The sequence below is a fragment of the Nicotiana tomentosiformis genome, chromosome 7 (genome assembly GCF_000390325.3).
Source record: "Nicotiana tomentosiformis chromosome 7, ASM39032v3, whole genome shotgun sequence".
Lineage (NCBI taxonomy): Eukaryota > Viridiplantae > Streptophyta > Magnoliopsida > Solanales > Solanaceae > Nicotiana > Nicotiana tomentosiformis.
Window position 1 is genome coordinate 61,461,985 of NC_090818.1, and position 25,791 is coordinate 61,487,775.

At 39.9% G+C, this 25,791-nt stretch overlaps 1 protein-coding gene across 16 annotated transcripts; it reads right to left on the minus strand.

Moving 5' to 3' along the window:
* Positions 1 to 17,197: 17,197 nt before the first annotated feature.
* LOC104117924 (pentatricopeptide repeat-containing protein At2g27610-like) lies at positions 17,198 to 25,580 on the minus strand. 16 transcript variants are annotated; one of them, XM_009629069.4, is made up of 6 exons: positions 22,349 to 25,580; positions 21,648 to 21,830; positions 19,902 to 20,123; positions 18,432 to 18,494; positions 17,763 to 17,870; positions 17,198 to 17,682 (listed from the first exon to the last, which is right to left on the minus strand). In XM_009629069.4, the coding sequence occupies exon 1, from the start codon at positions 25,419 to 25,421 to the stop codon at positions 22,473 to 22,475; it is 2,949 nt and encodes a 982-aa protein (XP_009627364.1). In that variant the 5' UTR covers positions 25,422 to 25,580; the 3' UTR covers positions 17,198 to 17,682; positions 17,763 to 17,870; positions 18,432 to 18,494; positions 19,902 to 20,123; positions 21,648 to 21,830; positions 22,349 to 22,472. The 16 variants fall into 16 exon arrangements, with proteins under 16 accessions (XP_009627364.1, XP_070037700.1, XP_018633691.1 ...); XM_070181599.1 differs by having other exon boundaries at positions 17,763 to 18,270; XM_018778175.3 differs by having other exon boundaries at positions 19,848 to 20,123.
* Between the last annotated feature and the right edge of the window lie 211 nt (positions 25,581 to 25,791).

Genomic DNA, 25,791 nt, shown 5'->3' on the forward strand with positions numbered 1-25,791 from the left:
CTGAAGTTTCCAGATTCATATGAAGGAGTATCTAGAGGGGGACGGAGGTAAATGGTGGTAGAGCAATTTGGTGGTGAAGAGCCCATGCTTCGTGAGAGCCCAAGCATAGGAGTCAGGGGGAATTGTATAGAAAGGGATATGTATACTAGGAATATTATGGAGTAGTGGAGTTGGTAATTCAAAGGAGAGGGATGTAAAATCCCACTGACCATGGGACAGATAGGTAAAAACCGTATTGGTATATGTATTACGAGGAAGGGGCCCAATTAAGGAGTTGTGAATGGGCGTATTGGAGGGTATCCAAGAGTATGTCTATCACGACCCGAAATTTCCCACCGACGGGATCATGACGGCGCCTAACATTTCACTTGCTAGGCAAGCCAACGTTAGAGAATCATAAAACCAATTCCTTATTCCCATTCAGTAATTAACAATAATTAACTAAGATGAAATATAATAAGTGCGAAGTATCATAAAACTGTATTAATTACTACCACCCGGATCTGGAGTCACAATTCACGAGCATTCTAAAATTTACTACAAGTAATAGTCTGAAAGAAATACAACTGTCTGAATGAAAGAAACAGTAGAACAGAAAAGATAGACGGGAACTTCAAGGTCTGTGAACGCCGACAGATCTACCTTGAGTCTCCGGACAACGGACTAATAGCAAAATCTCGATCAACCCGAGCCGGTATCAAAATCTGCACACAAAGTGCAGAGTATAGTATTAGTACAACCGACCCAATGTACTGGTAAGTGTCGAGCCTAACCTCGATAAAGTAGTGACGAGGCTAAGGCAAGGCACCTACAAATCAACCTGTACAATTTAACAGTGTATATACAAATAACAGAAATGAAGAACTAAACAAGAAATGTCAAGAGGGGAACATACTGAGGGGAATACAAGATAAAGAACTATAACAGAATGATCACCGGAGCAGTAAATATACCATGAATCAACCGGAATAGTGAATACAGTAAGGAAAAATACACGGCATCACCCTTCGTGCTTTTACTCTCAATCTCACCATAAAATTAATAGAAACAGCACGACATCACCCTTCGTGCATTAACTCTTATATCATGGCACGGTATCACCCTTCATGCATTAACACTCACAATATGGCACGACATCACCCTTCGTGCATTAACACTCACAATATGGAACGACATCACCCTTCGTGCATTAACACTCACAATATTGCATGGCATCACCCTTCGTGCATTAACACTCACAATATAGAACGGCTTCACCCTTCGTGCATTAACACTCATAATATGGCACGACATCACCCTTCGTACATTAACACTCTCCCTTACCATAATGCAATACATAAATAACAACAAGGAGATAGAATAACAAGTACAAACCTTACTTCAGCATTTGGTTCCATAATATCAGTCTCAACTTTGAAATAAAAACTCAATTATCACCAGAAAATCCGTAAACATGATAAGAACGATAAATTGAACAACACTAGTATAACACGTAGCAATTAGGTATAGGAATGAGACAATATAAGAAAAAAATAGAGAAATATAGAAAAGCAAGTAAATTGGTGGCGCATAAGTACTCGTCACCTCACATATAAGCCGCTCACATGAATTTCACTTAGCAAGTATTCTAAGGTTTCTAATTCCCTCAAGTTAGGGTTACACGCAACACTTACCTCGCTCCGAAGGCCACTTAATTCTCAATCACAGCTTTTCCTTTGGAATTCACCTCCAAACCACTCGTATCTATTAAAAAATGACTCAATAATATCAAATATTGCTAAAGGAATCAATTATATTGCATAAATTAAATTTTCCAAATTTTCTCCAAAAAGTCGAAAAATCGACCCCGGACCCGCTTGGTCAAAACCCAGGTTTGGACTAAAATCCATCTACCCATTCATCCCCGAGCCCGAATATATAATTGGTTTTGGAATCCGACCTCAAATTGAGGTCTAAATCCCCAAATTTCCGAAATCCCTAGTTTCTACCCTAACCCCTAATTCTACCATGAAAACTCTAGATTTTAGGTTGAAAATTCAAGAAATGTAATGGGTAATTGAAAGAAAATGGTTTAGAATCACTTACCAACACTTTGGGGAAGAAATGACTCTTGAAAAATCGCCTCACACAATTTGGTTTTTGAGAAAAATGAATTTTTGGCTAAATCCCATGTTTGGATTATGTTAAGTGCTGGGCGACAGTGTTCATCACGTTCGCGAGAGCACTGTTGCGTTCGCGAAGAGTATAGGCTGCCAAGCCTTCGCGTTCGCGAGACAGTCTCGCGTTCGCGTAGGCTACCCTTCCCTGGTCTTCGCATTCGCGAGACAGTGTTCGCGTTCGCGATGAAGAAAAGGCTGACTCCCCCTCCCCAGTGCCTAACACTACGCATTCGCGATGGGCTTGTCGCGTTCATGAAGGGCTTGCCGCGTTCGCGAAGGGTAACGCCCCCATCGCTTCGCGTTCGCGACCAAGCCTTCACGTTCGCGAAGAAGAAATCCTTGCCTCATCAGTTTACTCTTCGCGTTCGCGAGAGGACCTTCGCGAACACGAAGAAGGACATGCCAGAACCTAGACTCTCCAGAAAAAACCAGATATCCAAAGTCCAAAACATGTCGTGGCCTATCCGAATTCACCCGAGCCCTCGGGGCTCCAAACCAAACATGCACACAAGTCTAAAATATCATACGGACCTGCTCGCGCGATCAAATCGCCAAAATAACACCTAGAACTCTAAATTTAGCACCAAATCAAATAAAATTCTCAAGAACACTTTAAAGCTACTATTTTATCAACCGAAGGTCTGAATCACGTCAAATCAACTCCGTTTCTCACCAAATTTCACAGACAAGTCTTAAATATCATAATGAACCTGTACCGGGCTTCGAAACCAAAATACGGACTCGGTACTAACAATGCCTAACATTAATCAATTCTTAAAAATAAATAATTTCTAGACTTTTAATTTTTATCAAAAATTCATAACTTGAGCTAGGGACCTCCGAATTCGATTCCGGACATACGCCCAGGTCCTATAATTTGATACGGACCCACAGGGACCGTAAAAACATGGATGCAGGCCCGTTTACCAAAATAATTGACCGAAGTCAACTAAAATTAACTTTTAAGGCATAAATTCTTATTTTCATCAATTTTCAACATAAAAGTTTTTCGGAAACTTGCCCGGACTATGCACGCAAATCGAGGAGGGTAAAAATGAGATTTTAAAGGCTTAAGAGCGTAGATTCGAGTTCTAAAATATAAGATGACCTTTTGGGTCATCACATTCTCCACCTCTAAAATAACCGTTCGTCCTCAAACGGACATAGAAAAGTACATGGGCTGGTGAAAAGGTGGGGATATTTACTCTGCATATCGGACTCGGACTTCCAAGTAGCTGCCTCAATAGGCTGACCTTCCCACTGCACTCGAACTGAAGGGTAACTCTTTGATCTCAACTGGCGAACTTGCCGGGCTAGAATTGCCACCGGCTCCTCCTCGTAAGTCAAATCCTTATCCAACTGGACAGAGCTGAAATCTAACACATGGAACGGATCACCGTGATACTTTAGAAGCATGGACACATGGAATACCGGATGAACAGCTACTAAACTAGGTGGCAACGCAAGCCTGTAAGCCACCTCTCCCACTCTCTCCAGAATCTCAAAAGGTCCGATATACCTAGGACTCAACTTTCCCTTCTTTCCGAATCTCATTACACCCTTCATGGGTGATACCCGAAGTAACACTCTCTATTCGACCATGAATGCAACATCACGAACTCTACGGTCGGCATAACTCTTCTGCCTGGACTGAGCTGTGCGAAGTCGATCCTGAATAATATTAACCTTATCCAAGGCATCCTGTACTAAGTCTGTGCCCAACAACCAAACCTCTCCCGGCTCGAACCACCCAACTGGCGATCGACACCGCCTACTATATAATGCCTCATAGGGAGCCATCTGAATGCTCGACTGGTAGCTGTTATTGTAGGCGAACTCTGCAAGGGGCAAGAACTGATCCCATGATCCTCCGAAGTCTATAACATAAGCGCGGAGCATATCCTCCAAGATCTGAATAGTACACTCGAACTGCTCGTCCGTCTGAGGATGAAATGCTGTGCTCAACTCAACCCACGTAATCAACTCATGCTGAACTGCCCTCCAAAAGTACGCGGTAAACTTCGTACCTCGATCAGAAATGATAGATACGGGCACACCGTGAAGATGAACAATCTCACAAATGTAAATCTCTGTCAACCGCTCCGAGGAATAGGTAATTGCCACAGGAATGAAATGCACTGACTTAGTCAGCCTGTACACAATGACCCAAACTGCATCGAACTTCCTCTGAGTTCGTGGGAGTCCAACAACAAAATCCATAGTGATACGCTCCCACTTATACTCAGGAATATCTAACCTCTGAAGTAAACCACCAGGTCTCTGATGCTCACACTTTACCTGCTGGAAATTTAGGCACCGAGCTACATATGCAACTATGTCCTTCTTCATTCGCCTCCACCAATAATGCTGCCTCAAGTCCTGATACATCTTGGCGGCGCCTAAATGAATAGAATACCGGGAACTGTGGGACTCCTCAAGTATCAACTTACGAAGACCATCCACATTAGGCACACAAATACCACCTTACATCCTCAAAACTCCGTCATCTCCAACAGTAACCTGCTTGGCACCACCGTGCTGCACTATGTCTCTAAGGACAAGTAAATGAGGAACGTCATCCTGTCGATCTCTGATGCACTCAAACAAAGAAGACCGAGCAACTGTACAAGATAGAACACGGCTAGGATGAGAAATATCCAATCTCACGAACTGGTTGGCCAAGGCCTGAACATCCAAGGCAAGCAGTCTCTCACCAACTGGAATATATGCAAGGCTACCCATATTGACTGACTTTCTACTCAAAGCATCGGCCACCACATTGGCCTTCTCGGGATGATACAATATGGTAATATCATAATCTTTCAATAGCTCCAACCACCTTCTCTGCCTCAAATTGAGTTCATACTGCTTGAACAAATACTGCAAGCTCCAATGATTAGTGAATACCTCACATGGCACGCCGTAAAGATAGTGCCTCCAAATCTTCAGTGCGTGAACAATGGCTGCCAGTTCTAGATCATGAACATGGTAATTCTCCTCGTGAACCTTCAGCTACCGCGAAGCATATGCAATAACCTTGCCACCCTGCATTAATACCGCACCCATACCAATACGAGATGCATCACAATATACTGTATAAGATCCTAAACTTGTGGATAACACCAATACCGGTGCCGTAGTCAAAACTGTCTTGAGCTTCTGAAAGCTCGCTTTACACTCGTCTGACCACCTGAACGGGATACACTTCTGGGTCAATCTGGTCAACGGGGTTGCTATGGATGAAAACCCCTCCACAAATCGACGGTAATAGCCCGCCAAACCCAGGAAACTACGGATCGCTGTAGCTGATGTGGGTCTAGGCCAGTTCTGAACTGCCTCAATCTTCTTAGGATCCACCTGAATACCCTCTACTGATACAACGTGACCCAAGAAAGCAACTGAACTCAACCAAAACTCGCATTTTGAGAACTTAGCATATAACTGGCTGTCTTTCAGAGTCTGAAGAACGATCCGAAAGTGCTGCTCATGCTCCTCACGGCTGTGAGAGTAGATCAAGATATCATCAATAAACATAACCAGAAAGGAATCCAAGTAGGCTTGAACACCCGGTTCATCAAATCCATGAATGCTGCTGGGGTATTTGTCAGCCCAAATGACATCACTAGAAACTCGAAATGCCCGTACCGAGTCCGAAAAGCTGTCTTAGGGACATCAGATGCCCTAATCCTCAACTGATGGTAGCCAAATCTCAAATCAATCTTCAAAAATACCTGGGCACCCTGAAACTGATCAAATAAATCATCAATCCTCGGCAATGGGTACTTGTTTTTGATAGTGACTTTGTTCAACTGCCGATAATCTATACACATCCTCATCGATCCATATTTCTTTTTCACAACCAACACAGGTGCACCCCAGGGTGAAACACTAGGTCTAATGAAGCCCTTATCAAGCAAATCTTGCAACTGCTCCTTCAATTCTTTCAACTCTGGCGCGACCATGCGGTATGGCGGAATGGAAATGGGCTGAGTGCCCGGAGCCAAATCAATATCCTTGTCGGGTGGCATCCCGGCAGGTCTACAGGAAACACCTCTGAAAACTGATGAACAACCGGCACTGAATCCATGGAAGGAACCTCCGCACTAGAATTGCGGACATAAGCCCAATAAGCTAGACACCCCTTCTCGACCATATGCCGAGCCTTCACATAAGAGATAACCCTGCTGATAGAATGGCCCAGATTCCCTCTTCACTCTAATCGAGGAAACCCCTGCAAGGCTAAGGTCATCGTCTTGGTGTGACAATCTAATATAGCATGATAAGGTAACAGCCAATCCATACCCAGTATGACATCAAAATCAACCATGTCGAGAAGTAGAAGATCTACACTAGTCTCAAGACTCCCAATGGTAACCGCACACGAACGATAAACACGATCTACAACAATAGCTTCTCCCACTGGTGTGGACACATACACAAGAGCACTCAAAGAATCACGGGGAACAACCAAATAGGAAGCAAAATAAGATGACACATAGGTGTAAGTAGATCCAGGATCAAATAGAACTAAAGCATCTCTACTGTAAACTGAAACAATACCTATGATAACAACGTCAGATGACTCAGCCTCAGGCCTATCTAGGAAAGCATAACACCGGGGCTGGGCCCCACCACCCTGAACTACGTCCTTAGGACTACCTCTAACTGGCTGGTCTCCACCTCTAGCGACCTGACCTCCACCTCTAACAGTCTAGCCTCTACCTCTGGCTTCCTGACACCTGCCTCTGGCTGGCTGAGCAGGTGGCATAGCAACTGGTGCCGGAACCATGGCACGAGAACTCTGATGCTGTGAACTGCCCGTTGCTCGAGGGCAAACTCTAGCAATGTGCCTCGAATCACCACAAGTATAACATAACCTCGGCTGTTGTGACTATTGACCCTGAAATTGACCATGTCGACCTGAATAACCACCCTGATAACTCTGGAGTGGAGGTGCACTAATAGGAGCTGGTGGTGCACTATAGGCTAGCTGGTCGGAATAATGCATCTGAGGGCCACGACCACCTGAGGCACCGTGGGATGCCTGGAGCACTGAATGAAACGGCCTGGGAGGATGGCCTCTACCAAAAGTACTCCTGCCTCTAGATGAGGCACCGCTGAACTCACCGGAATGTCGAGGTCTCTTGTCAGACCCCTGACCTCCTTGAGTAAGAACCATTTCGACTCGTCTGGCGACATTAGTAACCGCTTGAAAAGAAATCTCACTCCCAGTCTCCTTAGCCATCTGCAATCTGATAAGCTGATCAAGTCTATCAATAAACCTCCTCACCCTATCTCTCTTGGTGGGAAGTAGAAGAATAGCATGATGGGCTAAATCTACAAAACGGGTCTCATACTGAGTAACAGTCATACTGCCCTGCTGGAGATGCTCAAACTGACGACGATGCTACTCTCACAATGTGATAGGCAGAAACTTCTCTATGAAGAGCTGAGAGAACTGGTCCCAAGTAAGAGCAGGAGACCCAGCTGGTCTGGTCAATAAGTAATCTCTCCACCACTTCTTGGCGGAACCAGTCATCTAAAATGCAGCAAAATCGACCCCATTGGTCTCCACTATACCCATGTTTCGTAGAACCTCGTGACAGTTGTCAAGATACTCCTGGGGGGTCCTCTGAAGGAGTACCACTAAAGTGAATAGGAAAGAGCTTGGTAAACCATTCCAATCTCTATAAAGCCTCAGAAGACATAGCTGCCCCATCTCCGACCTGTGCCGCAATAACCGTCTGAACTAATCCGACTGGATGAGCTATTGGAGCCTGATATTGGGGAGCTATCTCCTCCGGAGCGGGAGTGGTGGGAGTCTGGGCTCCTCCTCCAGCCCGAGAGACTGCTAGTGCCATGGGAAATATGCCAGTCTGGGCCACACTCTCCATAAGGCCCACCAAATGGACCAAAGCGTCCTGAAGTACTGGGGTAGCAATGAACCCCTCCGGAACCTGAGTTGGTCCGGCAGGAACAGTCTAGGCTGGAACCTTTTCGTCAAGCTCTATCTGAGGCTCCACTGCTGGGGCTGTTGCTCGGGCTCTAGGCTGAGCCCTGCCCTTGCCTCGGCCTCTGGCACGGCCTCGGCCTCGACCTCTACCCTGCATAGGAGCTGCCACTGGAGGCTCTGGCTGTTGCTCAGCTGAGGAAGCGGTACGTGTTCTCGCCATCTGTGAGAGAATAAGAGTAGAAGAGTTCAATCAGCATTGAGAAAGCAAAATTGCACGACAGAGAAGAATAGAAGTGAAACTTGTTCCTAAACTTCATAGCCTCTGCAAGATAAGCACAGACGTTTCCGTACCGATCCTCCAGACTCTACTAAGCTTGCTCGTGAATCGTGAGACCTAGGCAACCTAGTCCTCTAATACCAACTGTCACAACCCGAAATTTCCCACCGATAAAACCGTGATGGCGCCTAATATTTCACTTGTTAGGCAAGCCAACGTTAGAGAATCATTAAACAAATTCCTTATTCCCATTCAGTAATTAACAATAATTAACTAAGATAAAATATAATAAGTACGGAATATCATAAAATTGTATTAATTACTACCACCAGGATCTGGAGTCACAATTCACGAGCATTCTAGAATTTACTACAAGTAATAGTCTGAAAGAAATACAATTATCTGAATGAAAGAAATAGTAGAACAGAAAAGATAGACGGGAACTTCAAGGTGTGTGAATGCTGACAGATCTATCTTGAGTCTCCAAATAGTGGACCAATAGCAAAATCTCGATCAACCCAAGCCGGTATCAAAATCTGCACAGAAAGTACAGAGTCCAGTATCAGTACAACCGACCCCATGTACTGGTAAGTGTCGAGCCTAACCTCGACGAAGTAGTAAGACTAAGGCAAGGCACCTACAAATCAACTTGTACAATTTAACAGTGTATATACAAATAACAGAAATGAATAACTAAACAGGAAATGTCGGGAGGGGAACATATTGAGGGGAATACAAGATAAAGAACTACAACAGAATGATCACCAGAGCAGTCAATATACCATGAATCAACAGGAATAGTGAATACAGTAAGGAAAAATGCAAGGCATCACCCTTCGTACTTTTACTCTCAATCTCACTATAAAATTAATAGAAACGGCATGGCATCACCCTTCGTGCATTAACTCTCATATCATGGCACGACATTATCCTTCGTGCATTAATACTCATAATATGGCACGACATCACCCTTCGTGCATTAACACTCACAATATTGCATGACATCACCCTTCGTGCATTAACACTCACAATATGGCACGACATCACCCTTTGTGCATTAACACTCTCCCTTACCATAATGCAATGCATAAATAACAACATGGAGATAGAATAACAAGTACAAACCTTACTTCAATATTTGGTTCCATAATATCAATCTCAACTTTGAAATAAAAACTCAATTATCACCAGAATATCCGTAAACATGATAAGAACAATAAATTGAACAACACTAGTATAACATGTAGCAATTAGGCATAGGAATGAGACAATATAAGAAAAAACAAAGAAATATAGAAAAACAGGTAAATTGGCGGCGCATAAGTACTCGTCACCTCACATATAAGCCGCTCACATGAATTTCAATTAGCAAGTAATCTAAGGTTCCTAATTCCCTCAAGTCAGGGTTAGACACAACACTTACCTCGTTCTGAAGGCCACTTAATTCTCAATCACAACTTTTTCTTTGGAATTCACCTCCAAACCACTCGTATCTATTCAAAAATGACTCAATAATATCAAATATTGCTAAAGGAATCAATTATATTGCATAAATTAAATTTTCCAAATTTTCCTCCAAAAAGTCAAAAAATCGACCTCGGGCACACTTGGTCAAAACCTGAGGTTCGGACAAAAATTCATTTACCCATTCATCCCTGAGGCCGAATATATAATTGGTTTTGGAATCCGACCTCAAATTGAGGTCTAAATCCCCAAATTCCCGAAATTTCTAGTTTCTATCCTAACCCCTAATTTTACCATGAAAACTCTAGATTTTAGATTGAAAATTCAAGAAATGTAATGGATAGTTGAAAGAAAATGGTTTAGAATTACTTACCAACACTTTGGGGAAGAAATGACTCTTGAAAAATCGCCTCACACCGTTTGGTGTTTGAGAAAAATAATTTTTTTGCTAAATCTCGTGTTTGGATTCTGTTAAGTGCTGGGCGATAGTGTTCATCGCGTTCGCGAGAGCACTGTCGCATTCGCGAGATAGTGCTCGCGTTCGCGTAGGCTACCCTTCCCTGGTCTTCGCGTTCGCGAGACAGTGTTCGCGTTCGTGATGAAGAAAAGGCTGACTCCCCCTCCCCAGTGCCTAACACTATGCGTTCGCGATGGGCTTGTCGCGTTCGCGAAGGGTAACGCCCCCATCGCTTCGCATTCGCGACCAAGCCTTTACGTTCATGAAGAAGAAATCCTTGCCTCATCAGTTTATTCTTCGCGTTCGCGAGAGGACCTTCGCGTTCGCGAGAGGACCTTCGCGAACGCGAAGAAGGACATGCCAGAACCCAGACTCTGCAGAAAAAATTAGATTTCCAAAGTCCAAAATATCCCGTGGCCTATCCGAAACTCACCCGAGCCCTCAGGGCTCCAAACCAAACATGCACACAAGTCTAAAAACATCATACGGACCTGCTCGCGCTATACAATCGCCAAAATAACACCTAGCACTCTAAATTTAGCATCAAATCAAATAAAATTCTCAAGAACACTTTAAAGTTACTATTTTCTCAAACGAAGGTCCGAATCACGTCAAATCAACTCCGTTTCTCACCAAATTTCACAGATAAGTCTTAAATATCATAATGAACCTATACCGGGATCTGGAACTAAAATACGGACTCGATACTAACAATGCCAAACATCAGTCAATTCTTAAAACAAATAATTTCCAGACTTTTAATTTTCATCAAAAATTCATAACTTGAGCTAGGGATCTCTGAATTCGATTCCGGGCATATGCCCAGGTCCCATAATTCAATACAAACCTATTGGGACCATCAAAACATAGATTCAGGCCCGTTTACCAAAAATATTGACCGAAGTTAACTAAAATCAACTTTTAAGGCATAAATTCTTATTTTAATCAATTTTCAACATAAAAACTTTCCGAAAACCTGCCCGAACTGCGCACACAAATCGAATAGGGTAAAAATGAGATTTTTAAGGCTTAAGAGCGTAGATTCGAGTTCTAAAATATAAGATGACCTTTTGGGTCATCACAATATCCAAAAGTTAATAAGAGTGCCATTATCGAGGATCCATTGTATTCCTTGTTGACACAGGTGCCATCCAGTTATAAGGTTCACTCAAATGAAAGAGCCATCAGTGGTTCTATCACGTCTTTGGTAGAAATATTTATGTAGCAGTGTGGCAGCCCCTAATGAAGTTGGTTATTTGAGTAATCGCCAAGCTTGACTGCCGAGTAAGGTGTGGTTTTTTAGTTGGAGTTGTTGGATGCTCAGGCCCCATGTTGCTTCGGGGTAGCGACTGTGCTCTATTTTAGGAGATGAATTTTTTTTCTTATTGGGAGTTGTCCCCCACAAAAAGTTGTGCTGGTACCTTTCAAGGTGATGAATGATATACTAAGGGATTTTGATATATTGCATTACGTGGTTTGGCAAGCTGTTAAGGGTGGAGTTAATAAGAGTAGTGCGACCGGCCATGCTAAGGAAGTTTGTTTTTCAGCCGGCAAGCTTTATTTTAAAGTTGTCAAGAAGAAATTGAAAATCTAGTTTTGGGGGTCGGGATGTGAAGATGGGAAAGCCAAGATATTTTTCAAAGGAATTTCTTTCAGAGATGGGGATAGAGGTAAGAATAAAATTCTTATCTTGAGGGGGGCAATTTTTAGAGAAAAATATTTTTGATTTTTGAACATTTGATCTTTTGGCCTGATACTAGGGTTGAAATCATTAAGGGTATCAATGATGATATGACAACTAGTGGCTGAAGTAGTGGATGTAAGAATAATATTGTCCGCAAAAAATAGATGAGAGAGTGGTGGTCCATGACGAGATAAACGAATATGGCGCCATAGTTGATAATCAACTGCCATATCAATTTTTCTTGTAAGTAATTCCATACATAGTATAAATAAGTATGGTGATAACGGATCGCCCTGGCGAATTTCACGGGATGGAGTGAAGAAAAGAGCGCGAGAACCATTTATAAGAACTGATAGGGAAGTAGTGGTGACGCAGGACATGATAAGTTTGATGAGTGGTGGAGGAATTTGAAAGTATTGGAGGGCTTGTCAAACAAAAGACCATTCTATAAGGTCAAATGCCTTTTCAAGGTCCAGTTATAGAAGCATGTAACTAGTCTTACCCGATTTATGTTTAAAATGTGAAATAATTTCTTGAACTATAATGGCATTATCCGAAACTCTACGGTTTTATTGGAAACTGGATTGAGTAGGGCTAATAATTTTCCTCATGAGAGGTTTAATACGATGTACAGTGACTTTTGTTATGATTTTATAGACAGTAGAGCAGAGTCCAATTGGTCTGAATTGGGAGATCATTGAGGCATGGCGCACTTTAGGAATTAGGCAAAGATATATTTTGTTTATATTGGCTGGAATTTCGAATTCTGTAAAGATTTGCTTACAGAAAGCAGTCACTTTAGGGCCTACATCAGGCCAATAATGTTGATAAAAGAAAGGATGTAGGCCATCTGGACCAGGTGCTTTAAAAGGCTTAAACGACTTAACTGCTGAGAGATTTCTAAGTCAGTTACATGTCTTAAGTGGTTAGAGGTATCAGTTGGCGAGATAGGAGAGGAGTACAACATCGCTCCTGGTAATGGGGATTTGGTAGATTCGGTGGTATAAAGAATATTTAAATAGGTGAGAATGGTATTGTGTATTTGAGTATCTTCAAAGCACCAATTACCAACTTGATCTTTTAAGGCGGTAATACGGTCGTCTGACGATGTTGTAAAGTAGAGAGGTGGAAATTTTTGTATTTACGTCCCCTTCATTTAACCACTGAACACGTGATTTAAGTTTTCAAAATTCTTCTTCTAAGCGGAGGACCTCATTATATTCTTTTAGAGGGTATCTTTTAAGTCTTGTAAAAAGAAACTAGTGGAAAAATTCGGGGATGATTGTATGCCTTCTAATCGAGCTAGTAAACGTCTTTTCTTATGGAATAAATTTCCAAAAGATTGCTTGTTCCAATTTTGAATATTATGCTGGAATTGTTCGATATCATCTAGTAAGGAGGGAGAGGGATGCCAACTATCATGGAGTATGTGTATAAAATCAGGATGAGATGTCCAGATAGTTTCAAATCGAAATATGTTTGATTTAGCAATTCTAGGTGGTTGAAGTATAAGCAATAGTGGTGTGTGGTCTGAGTGTGTTCGTGGCAAGTGTCGCACAGTAGATTCAAGAAATAAATTTATCCAGTCGTAATTTGCAAAGAGACATCTAATCTTTAAAGAATATGGAAAGCATAACGCCTTTTATTTGTCCAAGTATATTTACTATCCTTGAAACCAAGATCAACCAAATTACAGTAATTTATACAATCTGTAAATTGATTAGAGCGTGAATTATTTATAGAGCGCCCACCAAATTTCTCAATTGAGTGCAGGATTTCGTTGAAGTCGCCCCCAATAATCCAGGGACCCTTATAATGATCACAAAGATACATAAGAGTTTTCCATAATAATTGTCTGTTATTATAATAAGGACTAGCATAAATAGCAGAAAAAACCACTTTTGTGTAGAAGGGATTACCTGTATCATGACGTGTATCTCCTGTCATAGTTATATTTTCAACATTCAGCAGATGGTCGTGCCATAGCAGGACAATACCACCCACTTGACCATTAGCCGGAACCTCATAAAGGTTAGTAAACCCAAAGTCATCACGTAGAATGGCATGATTTTGCATGTAAGTTTCAAACTAAACTATTAAAGCCGGTGCATGATAATCTAGTAGCGAACGGAATTGGCGATGGAAGTCATTATTATTAGCACCACGATAATTCCAAAGTATAAAATTCATATTGGGAGTGGTGGGAGACATAGTGTCAGGTGAGTCAGGGGGAACTGAGTGGGTGTCCCTGGGAACTAGAGCAAGCTGGGTGTCCAACTGTGGAGGGGTCGCTTGCTGCAGAGTTGGTATTAGTACTATGGCATACTTTCCTATTTCTGGGTTTTGTGTCGGCCGAATGATGAGAGAGCATGTTATGAGATTGGGTGGACATTTGAGACGTATTTTTTTTGTTGCATATTGCTCCTTTAATACAAAGCTACGAAGGTTGTCTAAGGTTGCATGGGCGGTTCGTGTCTCCCTCATTTCTAGTAGAGTGGCAGCTAGGTCCTGTTGTAGAGCTGATGTACCTAGTTCTATGGGTAATGGTTGGGATGGAATGATCAGGCTGGGAGAGTAAAGGAGAGTGCTCGGGGGACTGGGCGGTGTCGTCATGAGATCCATCGGGAATGCTAGTATATGTTGGTTGTTCCAGGGTGTGAATATCAGGCCGAGTAGGGGCGGGGGTGGTAAAAAAGGATTTTCAGAATACGGAGTAAGGTGTGTGGAGGTGGGGCATTCATCGACCAATGGGACTGGCCAAATGCATCCATGCCGAGTCTCATTCCTTCTGATACAACTTGTGCTAGGTATGAGGAGTCCTGAAGAACTACTATGATCTCCTGATTGTTGATATTTAATTAGGCGAAACAGGAGGGCTTGACCTGTGAGATCCTGTTCTAGCCAAGACCGAGGGGGGAAATCCGAGATGTTCTGGGTCACATATAGTGTCGGGTACGGTGGTGGGGGATATGGTGGTTGGGTTTGATCCATGACTGTCGAGAGGTATTGGATGGAGTATTTAAGTAGTTGTAGTTTTAGTACTAGAGTCTGAGATAGTTGAAGATGTTGTTGTATTTAAAGGCGTCGGGTACGTTGCATGGGGAGTATGTGGACTTAAGGTTGAAGTAATATGGGTGGAGGTGTGTTTGTAACAGGCTGAAGTAACTGTTTTTACAAAATAAGAAAGAACCTTTTGATAAAATGGGTTATTGTCTTATAGCATAGTAAGGAGGAGGGAGGGGGTTTCGGATATTGAGGGTGACTTAACTTGCTCGTTTAAATTTCATTTCATGCATGATGTAAAAAAAATTGTTGGATATCATAGACTTTTTACACCTTTAACAAGGACGGAAAAAAAAACACACACACACAAAGACCTCATCTTTTGTATAACGTATGTTAGATATCAAAAATCAAAAGCCACATTTTCCCTAAACAGAAATTTCTTGTGAAAATAGTTACTTAAAGTAACTAGAAGTCATACCTGCTGTTGGTTGGGTAAGTTCACCTGGTTTTGCTCTATCCAAATGTCCATTACATTTTTCCCTTTTTCATGATTGCCAACAAGTAACATAAACACAAACTACTACTATTGTGATATTGACTGGGGAAGTTCAACATTTTCAGCTAACATAATTACCATTTGCCCCCTCCCCCCCCCCCCCCCCTCTTTTTTTTGGGTTAAAAAAGAGAGTCAAAGATATCATATTATGCCATGTGGTAGCATAACAAGAATTCACTTGGCAATTTTAGGGCAAAAAAATAGCTATTCATAAGATTAAACCAAGTGTCAAGACACTACAAAGCCACTTGATAAATTTTGCAATTATTCATGAACAAATTTTGAAAAGCAAAAGAAATAACCAAGATAAAATTATAAAGCCAATAAATAGTATACGGAAGTATTAATGTGAATAATAGAAGGCTTCTCTTTAGACTTTTGAACTCTTTTTATGCTTTTAATGAATTTAAAGTTATTATTTAATGAAAAGTAAGAGTATTTTAATTATAAGTAAAATACTAAATGGAAAAACTAATCAAATATAGCAGTAGAAAAAAAATATAGAAAATAGGAAATAAATATATTGTTAGGATATTTATTATTTAATATATATAATAAACAGAGAAGTAAAGACATCATATTAAACTAAGTGGCAACATAATAAAAGTCACTTGAAAATTTTAGGACGAAAAAATAGTTATTCATAAGATTAAGCCAAGTGCCAAGATACTACAAAGCCACTTTTACAACATCTTCTAAATAAAAAATCTATCATTCTCATAATTACTATCTGATCCAAACTATGCCAGTAGATTTTAGCATTCTCACAAACGGTGACAATTGGTACAAATAATAAACAAATGAAATTGTGCAACATAGCAAGTTTTCTTGGTCGGCCAAAATGTTCCTAAGGGATATATATCTGTCTATTTTTATATTGTCGCATCAATATTTATCAGTTGACGGGTTTATATAATAATCTTATCTACTATTTCATGAAAAAAACAAAAAGATGATAAATATTTTTAAATATTTTAAATGCAAACTTTATCCTGATTTTTTTTTTCAATTTCTTCCAGTACTTAAATAATAAAATTATAATTCAAGAAAAAATAATATAATTTGGATAGACTTCAATGAATGGATATTCAGTGCATTTACATGTTCATAAAATAATATCATTTACATGCTTCTTGTGTGTATCACATTTTTCAAGTAATATTTTCTTATAAAAAAATTATATTTAATACTCTCTACAATGCACGGGTATGAATACTAGTATTACATAATACAAAGAGGGACTTATATATGATATTTAGTTCCTTTATGATCCGCTTCGAAAAGCTTCATAACAAAAGAGGGAGGGACCTGATTATGTATATTCATTTCAAAAAAGGGGGAAGGGAGTGAACTTTAGTAACCATTTGTTAACTTCAGAAAACTACTTAATGGAAACCGACATTGTTTGTTTCCTATAGTTAACAGAGCCACAATTAGGTAAATCCTTTGCTTTATCAAATCTACATCATGCCAGCATATGCCGTTGAGCCTAGAAAAGCACTGGTACTTCATCCATAAAAGCAACCCAGAAAATTTGTTAGAAAATTTGTTACATATACTTATGCAATGCAGTTAAACAGTGAAAATGGCAAAAAAAAAAAAACTTAGAAAGAACAATGCCTAAAAACGAAACGCCAAAAAGGACCAAAAAACTTCTTTAAATGTGTTAAAAACTCAAAACAGTTATGCAGTGTTACATTACAGTTGCCTTTTGCCTACGTCTGAGATTTACAACATTCTAAGCAACACCAGCTGCATCAAGTTAGGCTAAATCAAACAGTTGGTAATCTACACATATAAGAGAACATGATAACTAACTGAGAATAGTATTTAAACCATGGTTAATCATCAGTTCATGCTTTCCGAAGATATAATAGGATTCATATGAGATAGATGGGGATAAGCAAGAGGGACTACCTCTTGGTCTTCTTGTGAGGTACAACAGCATAGCTAATGGATTTTGGCACCAAATAACAGAAGGCGTTCAACCAGAGAGTAAACCAATTGCAAATTTTATCCCTTGTTTCCAGCTTGTTAGAAGCTATTCAGTAGATCAGGTCCCTCTGAGTTAAAATTGAGGTGACATTTCTTCCCTCTTTCCTATTCTCTGCCTATCAAGCACAGAGCTGGCATGTACATATAGAGTTGGTCAAGTCCAATCTTAGCAAGTAGTTGAAGGCCATAGAATAGAAAGAAGACCACTTACTTGCGAGGTTCTTTAGCCTATCCTTTTGCTCTCTCTCTTCTTCCCTTGAGGCTTTGCAGCAGACCCATGCAGCTGAGCAGATTCAATGTGATACGAACCTCCGAACCTCTTATACATCAAAATACAAGCCTTGAGAATAAATCACAATGAAAAATAGAGGCAAAGTAACCAGAAAAAGAGTTTGCATCAGTAGTTGGAGAAGAACCAAAGGAGTTTAGGGCAGAGCAACAGTAGAAAGAAGAGGGAAAAACAAACAAGAAATACTAAGTAAAGAAGACGTGATTAAGTCAATTTACAAGCTCCCGTTGCATCATTCTATGCAAGATTAATATTTATTGATAGTCACAATGTACTAGCCAAACATTTAATGTTATGGCATGGGACTCAATGAAATTCACCTATTTTCTCCATGCATTTTTCATCAGTCAACCGTATTATCTCTGAATCAAGTTAATTTCGAACATATCCCACCCAGATGATCTTTTCTGAGACAAATCATTTGGACCTACTGCAACAGAGTGATATAATATCGGTCGATTAACCTGGTGTAGAGAATACTGCATATAACTAGCAAGAAACTTTCCCAGATAGGGTCAAGTCTTGTTTCTCTTCTACTAATTTGAAAAACCTAATGATCTGCTATTTCTGTTTTTTCCTCTGCAAAGTTACCTTTTCAACGGTTCAAGGCGGACCCTCGGCAAAAACAGTGCCACAGAGAGAGAAGAAATAAGCCTGTGAACAGAAGAAAAAACAAAGAAAATGAACAAAACATAATACAAACAATAAAATTAAAGAACAGATTTCAATGGTAATTTTTTTTGGAAAACCAGAGTTTGTTAAAGCTTTTCACTGGATTTGTTGTTGTAGAGTTTTTTAAAGCTCACAGCTCATATCAATCATATTTAGCACAATAGCAATTTTTGTGCGAGCTCAAAAGAATCACAATTATGAATTTTAAACAGACAAAGCTGCATATCCTGGATAGGTTATGCTCTAATTTTCAGCAGCTACTAGCTGAATTTTCTAAACCTTTTCCTCTTCCCCCACACTTTTCACTCGGTATTAATTCTTAAGACTTTTGAGCATGAGCACATCTATATTGAAGGCAGCAGGTGCAGGCGCGGGCCCATCAATAGCCTCTAGCTCGAGGTGTGAATGCAGTTAAAAAAAATCATATATATTTATCCGAAGTCCTAACCCATTGTCACAAAAAAGTACGTAATAATTCACTTAATCCAGGACCCAACTTTGCCGGTGCATTAGCATGGAAAGTTCATTAATCAGATTCTCTTTTTGATAGTAAGTATTCACTTTTGTGGAAAAGTTGGAAAACTTGTCTTGACTAATTCTCACATAGTACCGTTGGAAAATAATATGCAAGGTTTGATGATAATACGTGCATGATCTGATGAATCTAGAAGGTTCCCTATTATACAAAACAGCATCATTTTGTTTATATAAAACAGCATCATAACTCAAGACCTGTTTGTGAGTAAAGGAATCGAACATCTTCTGTTCAATTCATTTTTTTGATAACCATCTTCTGTTCAATTCATTAAAACACATTGTACACAATTGATGCCATTAAGAAACCAAGTAGGAGATAGCATCAACCAAATTATCAAGACTACCTGTTAAGTAAATGATGATTCAGGACATTCATTCTAGAGAATTATGCCGTGAGGAATGAGGGAAAATTAAAGTCTATATATTTTGAAGTCTATATATTTTGAATGACAGAATTGTTCATAAGGGAAAAACTGAATGAAGTTTTTTTCAATGAACTACATGGATTATGCAAATTTCAACTAGTATACAGATGTAGACAAACTATTGAAGCCAATGAGATTCTAAGGCCTCGTTGATATAAAAGATCTAGCAGGTGATTCAGATTTGCAGTTGATTTCTGAATACTTGAACATGCTGATTTCATCAGGTGATGTTTTAAGACTAAACTGTTTGAATGATAATGCTTCACAACTGAGCCTTTGAATCCCGGAGAAGTGGGTTAAAACGAGGATTTAGAAAGGTTTAACCAATCAGATTAAAAAGAACAAGTTGCTAATAGGAAGAGGGATGTCCAACCTTATGGTCATCTTTTCTTTAAACACTATGCTTCTATCAACAACAGACACTTACTATTTGCTATACTCCAAGCTTGGTTTGACTTGGAAGTACACTCCAACACTGAAACGATGTTCATGACATTCAGTCTCTTATTTGGTGTAGCAAAGTCAATCTGTATAGCAGTCCCATCAAGATGTAAGAAGCTAGATAACACCAGCTCTTCATAGAACAGCTTGTACAAACTATTCACGTATAAAAGCTATGCACAAAGCCACGAACATTCAGAATCAGACCCTACAAAAGTTGCAAAAGACTATAATAATAGAAATATGGAAGAAAAAATTGCTAGTGTTATGCCTAATTCACAAACAGGCCTAGAGAACACCACCAGGCTTTATGGACTCTCGATCACTTCAGATTCTAACTATAGCATCAAAAAATGTTTAAAGATCCACCATCAAATGGGGACAATTCTTGATTGCAACCATTTGACTGCATAATCTTGAACTCTAGAGTCAAGACATAAAAGGATAAGCAAAATATGGTCTGCTTCCAGTGACATGGTCAACTTTGTTTTCTTTCTAATGACCTCACCCGAACAGCCTTTGAGTTTTTCTTATACCTAACTCGTTCGTTGTAGGAGTATGGGGTTCAACACAAAGAAATGTGACAAGCTTATGCCTGTTATTTGCATGGCTTTTCTTGCATTGAACAGTGCATAGCTTATATTAAGCTAGTACAGCCAATCAGATCATCCCACTTAAAAAATGATGGAATATGGTTATTCACAATATGCTAAGATCTTTTTAACTAGTGGTTGACTGCTCGCTAACCAATCCTTCTTTCTATCCGGTTTTTTTGATCTTTGGTATCAGTGGAGCAAAGGAAGGGGAGTTAGCGAGTGCAAACTTCTTTTCTTAGGACTTAGAACGAGGTTTCAGTTTGGTCAATAGAACTCGATTCCAACGCTTCTTTTTTGTTCTTGTTGGGTTTAGCCAATGTAATATGAAAGATTATTTTTCTATTCCATATTTGATGCAACTATATGTTGAATCTTATCTTAGAATAGGTTCAAACTGTTTAAACAATACGTGCTTATAGGGACACTTTTTGTTTATTTCCAATGCTTGTGTTTATTCACCATAGTTGAGTTTGAAACCTTTAATAAGCTGCTTTTCTTTTGGCTTTTTTAATATGGTGAACTAGGTTATGTTGGCCCATCACCACCTGGACTTTAGCTCTACCAATTCTTCTTTATTTAGCAAAGCTCATCCAAATTCCCATCAAGATTATAGGAGGTGAAATAGGATTACCCTCCATGGCATCACGCAACCATACATGAAGCTGGAGTTGGGTGGATTTCTTTCCATTACTGGAAGACCTTTTCAGCCATCTAAGGTTAAGAAGATGTGAAAGCACGTCTAGCTCTATAACAACAGGGAGTAGGAACTCTCTTGTTCATCTTTTGAAGATACGAAAAGCATTAATTTATGAATTGTCAAATTGCAGTATTCTTCTCAATTTTTTTTTTTTTTACTTCTCAAAAGAATTGCAGTATTTCAAAATCATTATTAGCCAAATTTTTGTGTAATATGTAGTTGGGAGTTCCCTACCGGTGATATTGTTTTCTACATTTAATGATATAGAAATATCAGTTGATCTTCTTTTCATCCTTCTGATAGAAAAAGAACTTTATTCAGAGGCATTTCAAAAATTAAACAATGTGGATGGCAGGAAATGGTCACATATCGTTGCAGCTACCAAAGTGAGTTGAGTACAGCTCAAACATGGAATAGGAGAAAGGGGAGACGTGAGTACCTCTGATTTACTTGAGCAGTTTCTTCACCTTCTGCAATAAGTTTATCAGAGGTTTCACACACCTAGTTTCAGTCCTCAGAGATTGATTAACCTTTTGATCTATTTGTCTCTTCTCCCCACTTTTGGGACTATACTGGGTTTGTTGTTGTCCCTTCAGGTAACTTATTAACCCAGCTATTAGTCCTGTAGGTAACAGAAAGAGCTGTGTTCAAATTAGAAAGATCGTCCAAGGAAAAAAAAACCTTGGCAGAGACTGAAGCTAACAAATGAAGAATATGCTAGATTATTAGAATTTTCAACCAAAGCTTTTCAGGATCAAGGAACTTTGGTCACTTTAGGAGAAAGAATGCATCAAAATAGCTACTTAATTAAAACAGCTTGGTACTTCCGACAAACACAAGAAAAAATTTTCTTGGGAAGAATTGGAATGGACAGCCCACGTCAAGAAACTGAGAAAGGAAAATAAAACATTCACAATCAAATGCTTACTTCAACATAGCTTGGTGATTAGCTGTAAAAACCAAGTCAAAGTTAACACCGGGTCAACATATATTTCAGACTAAGTTGAAAGAAGAAGGTAATAATAATAAAAGAAAGAAAGAATATAAGAATAACGACAACATCCACGGAGAAAAAGATGAATAAAGATCGAAGTTTATACTCTGCATAACAGTGAAATGCTACTAAAGATTGGTAAATACCTCATTACTTTGCCACCTCAGTAATATATTCAAATTGAACTATCATGACTTGCATTTAGAACTTCATTTAAGCACTATTGATCTGTTGCAGCTGTGGTTGCCTGATGGGTTAGCCAGTCAATAATCACCAATAGTCCTTACATGAGCACATTCCATGAGAGAAGTGGTGGAAGCGGTTAATGTCACGAATAACTATTTCTCGGTTTGTTACTATTGACGCCAGCTTCATAAATTGATGGCAATCTCCACAGATGCACAGATTTTTAAAGATCCTGACAGTACTATTTCTATTGCTGCTCATGAGAGCAAAAGCTAGAGCTAGCCTTTCACTATGATGTGAAAGGTTTTCTATCTTTTCTTTGTCAGAGACATTATGAAGTGCATAGTTTGTGTTTGGAATATATCCTGCAGCAGAAATTTTTGAAGCCAGCTCCTCTAACTTTTTATGGATATCATTTAACCTAGGATGCAAAGCATCCTGAGATAAGAAGACATGAACTTGATTATCAATCTTAACCCAGCTACAACCAGGTTCCTTTTTGATACCCTGCCTGGACATTAATGCTCTAACCTTTGAAACATCAGCCCACCTCCCTTTTGTAGCATATATATTGGACAACAATATATAGCTTGACTCTGCTGTTGGATCAATTTCGAAAAGTATGTTTGCAGCCTTCTCAGCCAATTCCACATTTCCATGAGCTTTACAGACTCCAAGAACAGTCTCCCATATCAAGGCATTAGGAGCAAGCTCCATACCCTCAATGAAGTGTTCCATATCATCAAATTTGCCTCCACGGCCAAGGATATCAACCATACAAGCATAGTGCTCAATCGAAGGAGTGATACCAAACACAACTTTCATTGAGTCAAAATGCCTTCTTCCTTCTTTGACCAGGCCCAGATGGCTGCAGGCAGAAAGGACACCAATAAAGGTAATCCGATCAGGCAGAGTACCTTCACTTAACATGGTTCTAAATGCTTCCAATGCTTTGTCATCTAGCCCGTGTTGGGAGTAGGCAAATATAATTGTGTTCCACAACACTGTATCACAGGATCCCACGCTCTTAAATAGAGACTCAGCATTGTTGATACACCCACATTTTGCGTACATGTCAATTAATGCACTAGCCACATACATATCATTGAACTGCCCAGACTTTATTACCAGGGAATGCAACTGCTGCCCATTGTCTAGGCTCGCTATACCAGAGCAACCTCTCAGACAGCTAGCAAGAGTGAACTCATTGGGTTTAATAGCTTCCCTTAGCATCTGATTGAAGCATCGAAAAGCCTTTTCTCCTTGATCAGACTGCACATAACCTGTAATGACAACTGTCCAAGTGAAGATGTCTTTTTCACTCAATCTGTAAAAGATCACTTCTGCATCATCTAAATGCCCACACTTGGCATACATATCAATCAGAGCAGTTCCTACATATTTATTACCACCAAGGTTAGCTTTAACTACATGGGCATGCACTTGTTTCCCGAGAGTGGCATCTAAGAGGCTTGCACAAGATCTCAAATTGCTGATGAACGTGTACATATTTGGCCTCAAACCTTCCACAAGCAAGTTCCTGAAGATTCTTGGTCCTTCATAAGAAGTTTCATTATCGTGGAACCCAGACAAAAGGTTATTCCACGAAATTATATCCCTATTACTCGTAGAAGAAAATACACGATGCCCATCAAAAGCTGACCCAAATTTCATGTACATTGCAATCAATGCATTACTGACACACTCTTCTGAGTCAAAACCAAATTTGTAAACACAAGCATGGATACTTTTGCAACAAATTAAGTCCACTGAATCAGCCGCAGCACTAATAAGACTAGCCAGTGTAAACTGATTAGGTCTCAAACCTGAATGTCTCATCAAGCAAAATAGCTGAACAGCTTCCCTCTTCTGTCCTTGCTGATCAAGTCCACTGATCATTGCAGTCCATGCCACAGTGTCAGGATTTTTAGTCCTCAAAAACACTTTCAGGGCATCATCTTGCAGACCGCATTTGTTATACATATCTACAAGACTGCAGCTTGTAAAATCATCAAGTTCACACCCAATTTTGACCAATAACGAATGGATAACTCGGCCAGCTCTCAGATTTGGTGTACTGGCACACCCCTTCAAAATAGTAGACAGAGTATAATTATTAAACCTCATCTCTGAATCTGACATCTTCGAGAACAATCTCAAAGCCTCCTCACCTTGACCAGCCTGCACATACCCGTTAAGTAAAGCATTCCACGACACCGAATTCTGCTCGGGCATGGAAAAGAACACATTAACAGCAGATTCCAATTCACAACATTTAGCATACAAATCAACAAGAGCAGAACCAACATAAATATCCGAAAAGCCAGCAACTTTAACAACCTCGGCATGTAGTTGTTTGCCAAACTCCAAATCTAAACACATCGAACAACCCTTTAAAACCGTCGCCAAAGTGAACTCATTAAGCCTAACACCTTCTCCCCTCATATCACGAAATAAGCAAATACCTTTACTGCCATACCCTTGAGCTATAAACCCTGCTATCAGTGCTGTCCAAGAGACAACATCTCTCTCTGGAATTAAATCAAACACATTGCCCGCCATAGCTAAATCACCACATTTCGAATAAAAATTAATCAAGGAAACCCACAAATGCGAATCGGGCTCTATGCAACTCCTAATGATTTCACCATGTAAAGCTTTACCTTCCTTCAAACATAACTTAGTGGCATAATCTTTGAGCATTTCAGAGTACCATTTAACCCCCTTTTTCTTGTTCAGAATCAAAAATCTCTCCTTGGCACCATATTTCAACTCTTTACTCAACCTTTTAGACCCAAAAGAATATTGAAGTTTTGGGTTTTCAACTGATGGGGAGTTGGGTTCAATTGTTTGTAGAGCAGCGCATGAGAAACAGTTAAAGTGAACAGAGGGAAAGAGGGAAATATTACCCAATTGAGGTTTATTGGGGCATAACATCAAACAGGTTTTAGGCACTGGATAAAGGCTCGAAAAGATGCCTCGAAATATTGGTGGCGGATTACGCATGTGTGCCGATAGAAAATCGCGTTCCATGAAAAATAAGAAGCAACAACTTCAATGAGGAGCTAGCACTGGCGGGATGAAACTCTGCATAGCAAAACTCTGCTCGCCGTAGAGAAGGTCCGAAGGATAAAAAGTTGTGTTTGATTTTTCCCTCTTCGACAAGTACGTACTTTTTTTCCTGGTAAAAGAAATGAACTTATTGAGTAAGTTTTATGCACATTAGGGCATTAAACCTTGATTGGGATAATAACACTCTTGGTCCTTAATTATAATTAGCATATCTTAGTTTTGGTCCTTGTAATATATGACTAAGCATAGTTAATTTTCAATTTATTACTATATAATGTAACTAGTATTAGCACCCGCGCGGATGCGCAGACACTAATCATGTCAAATATTT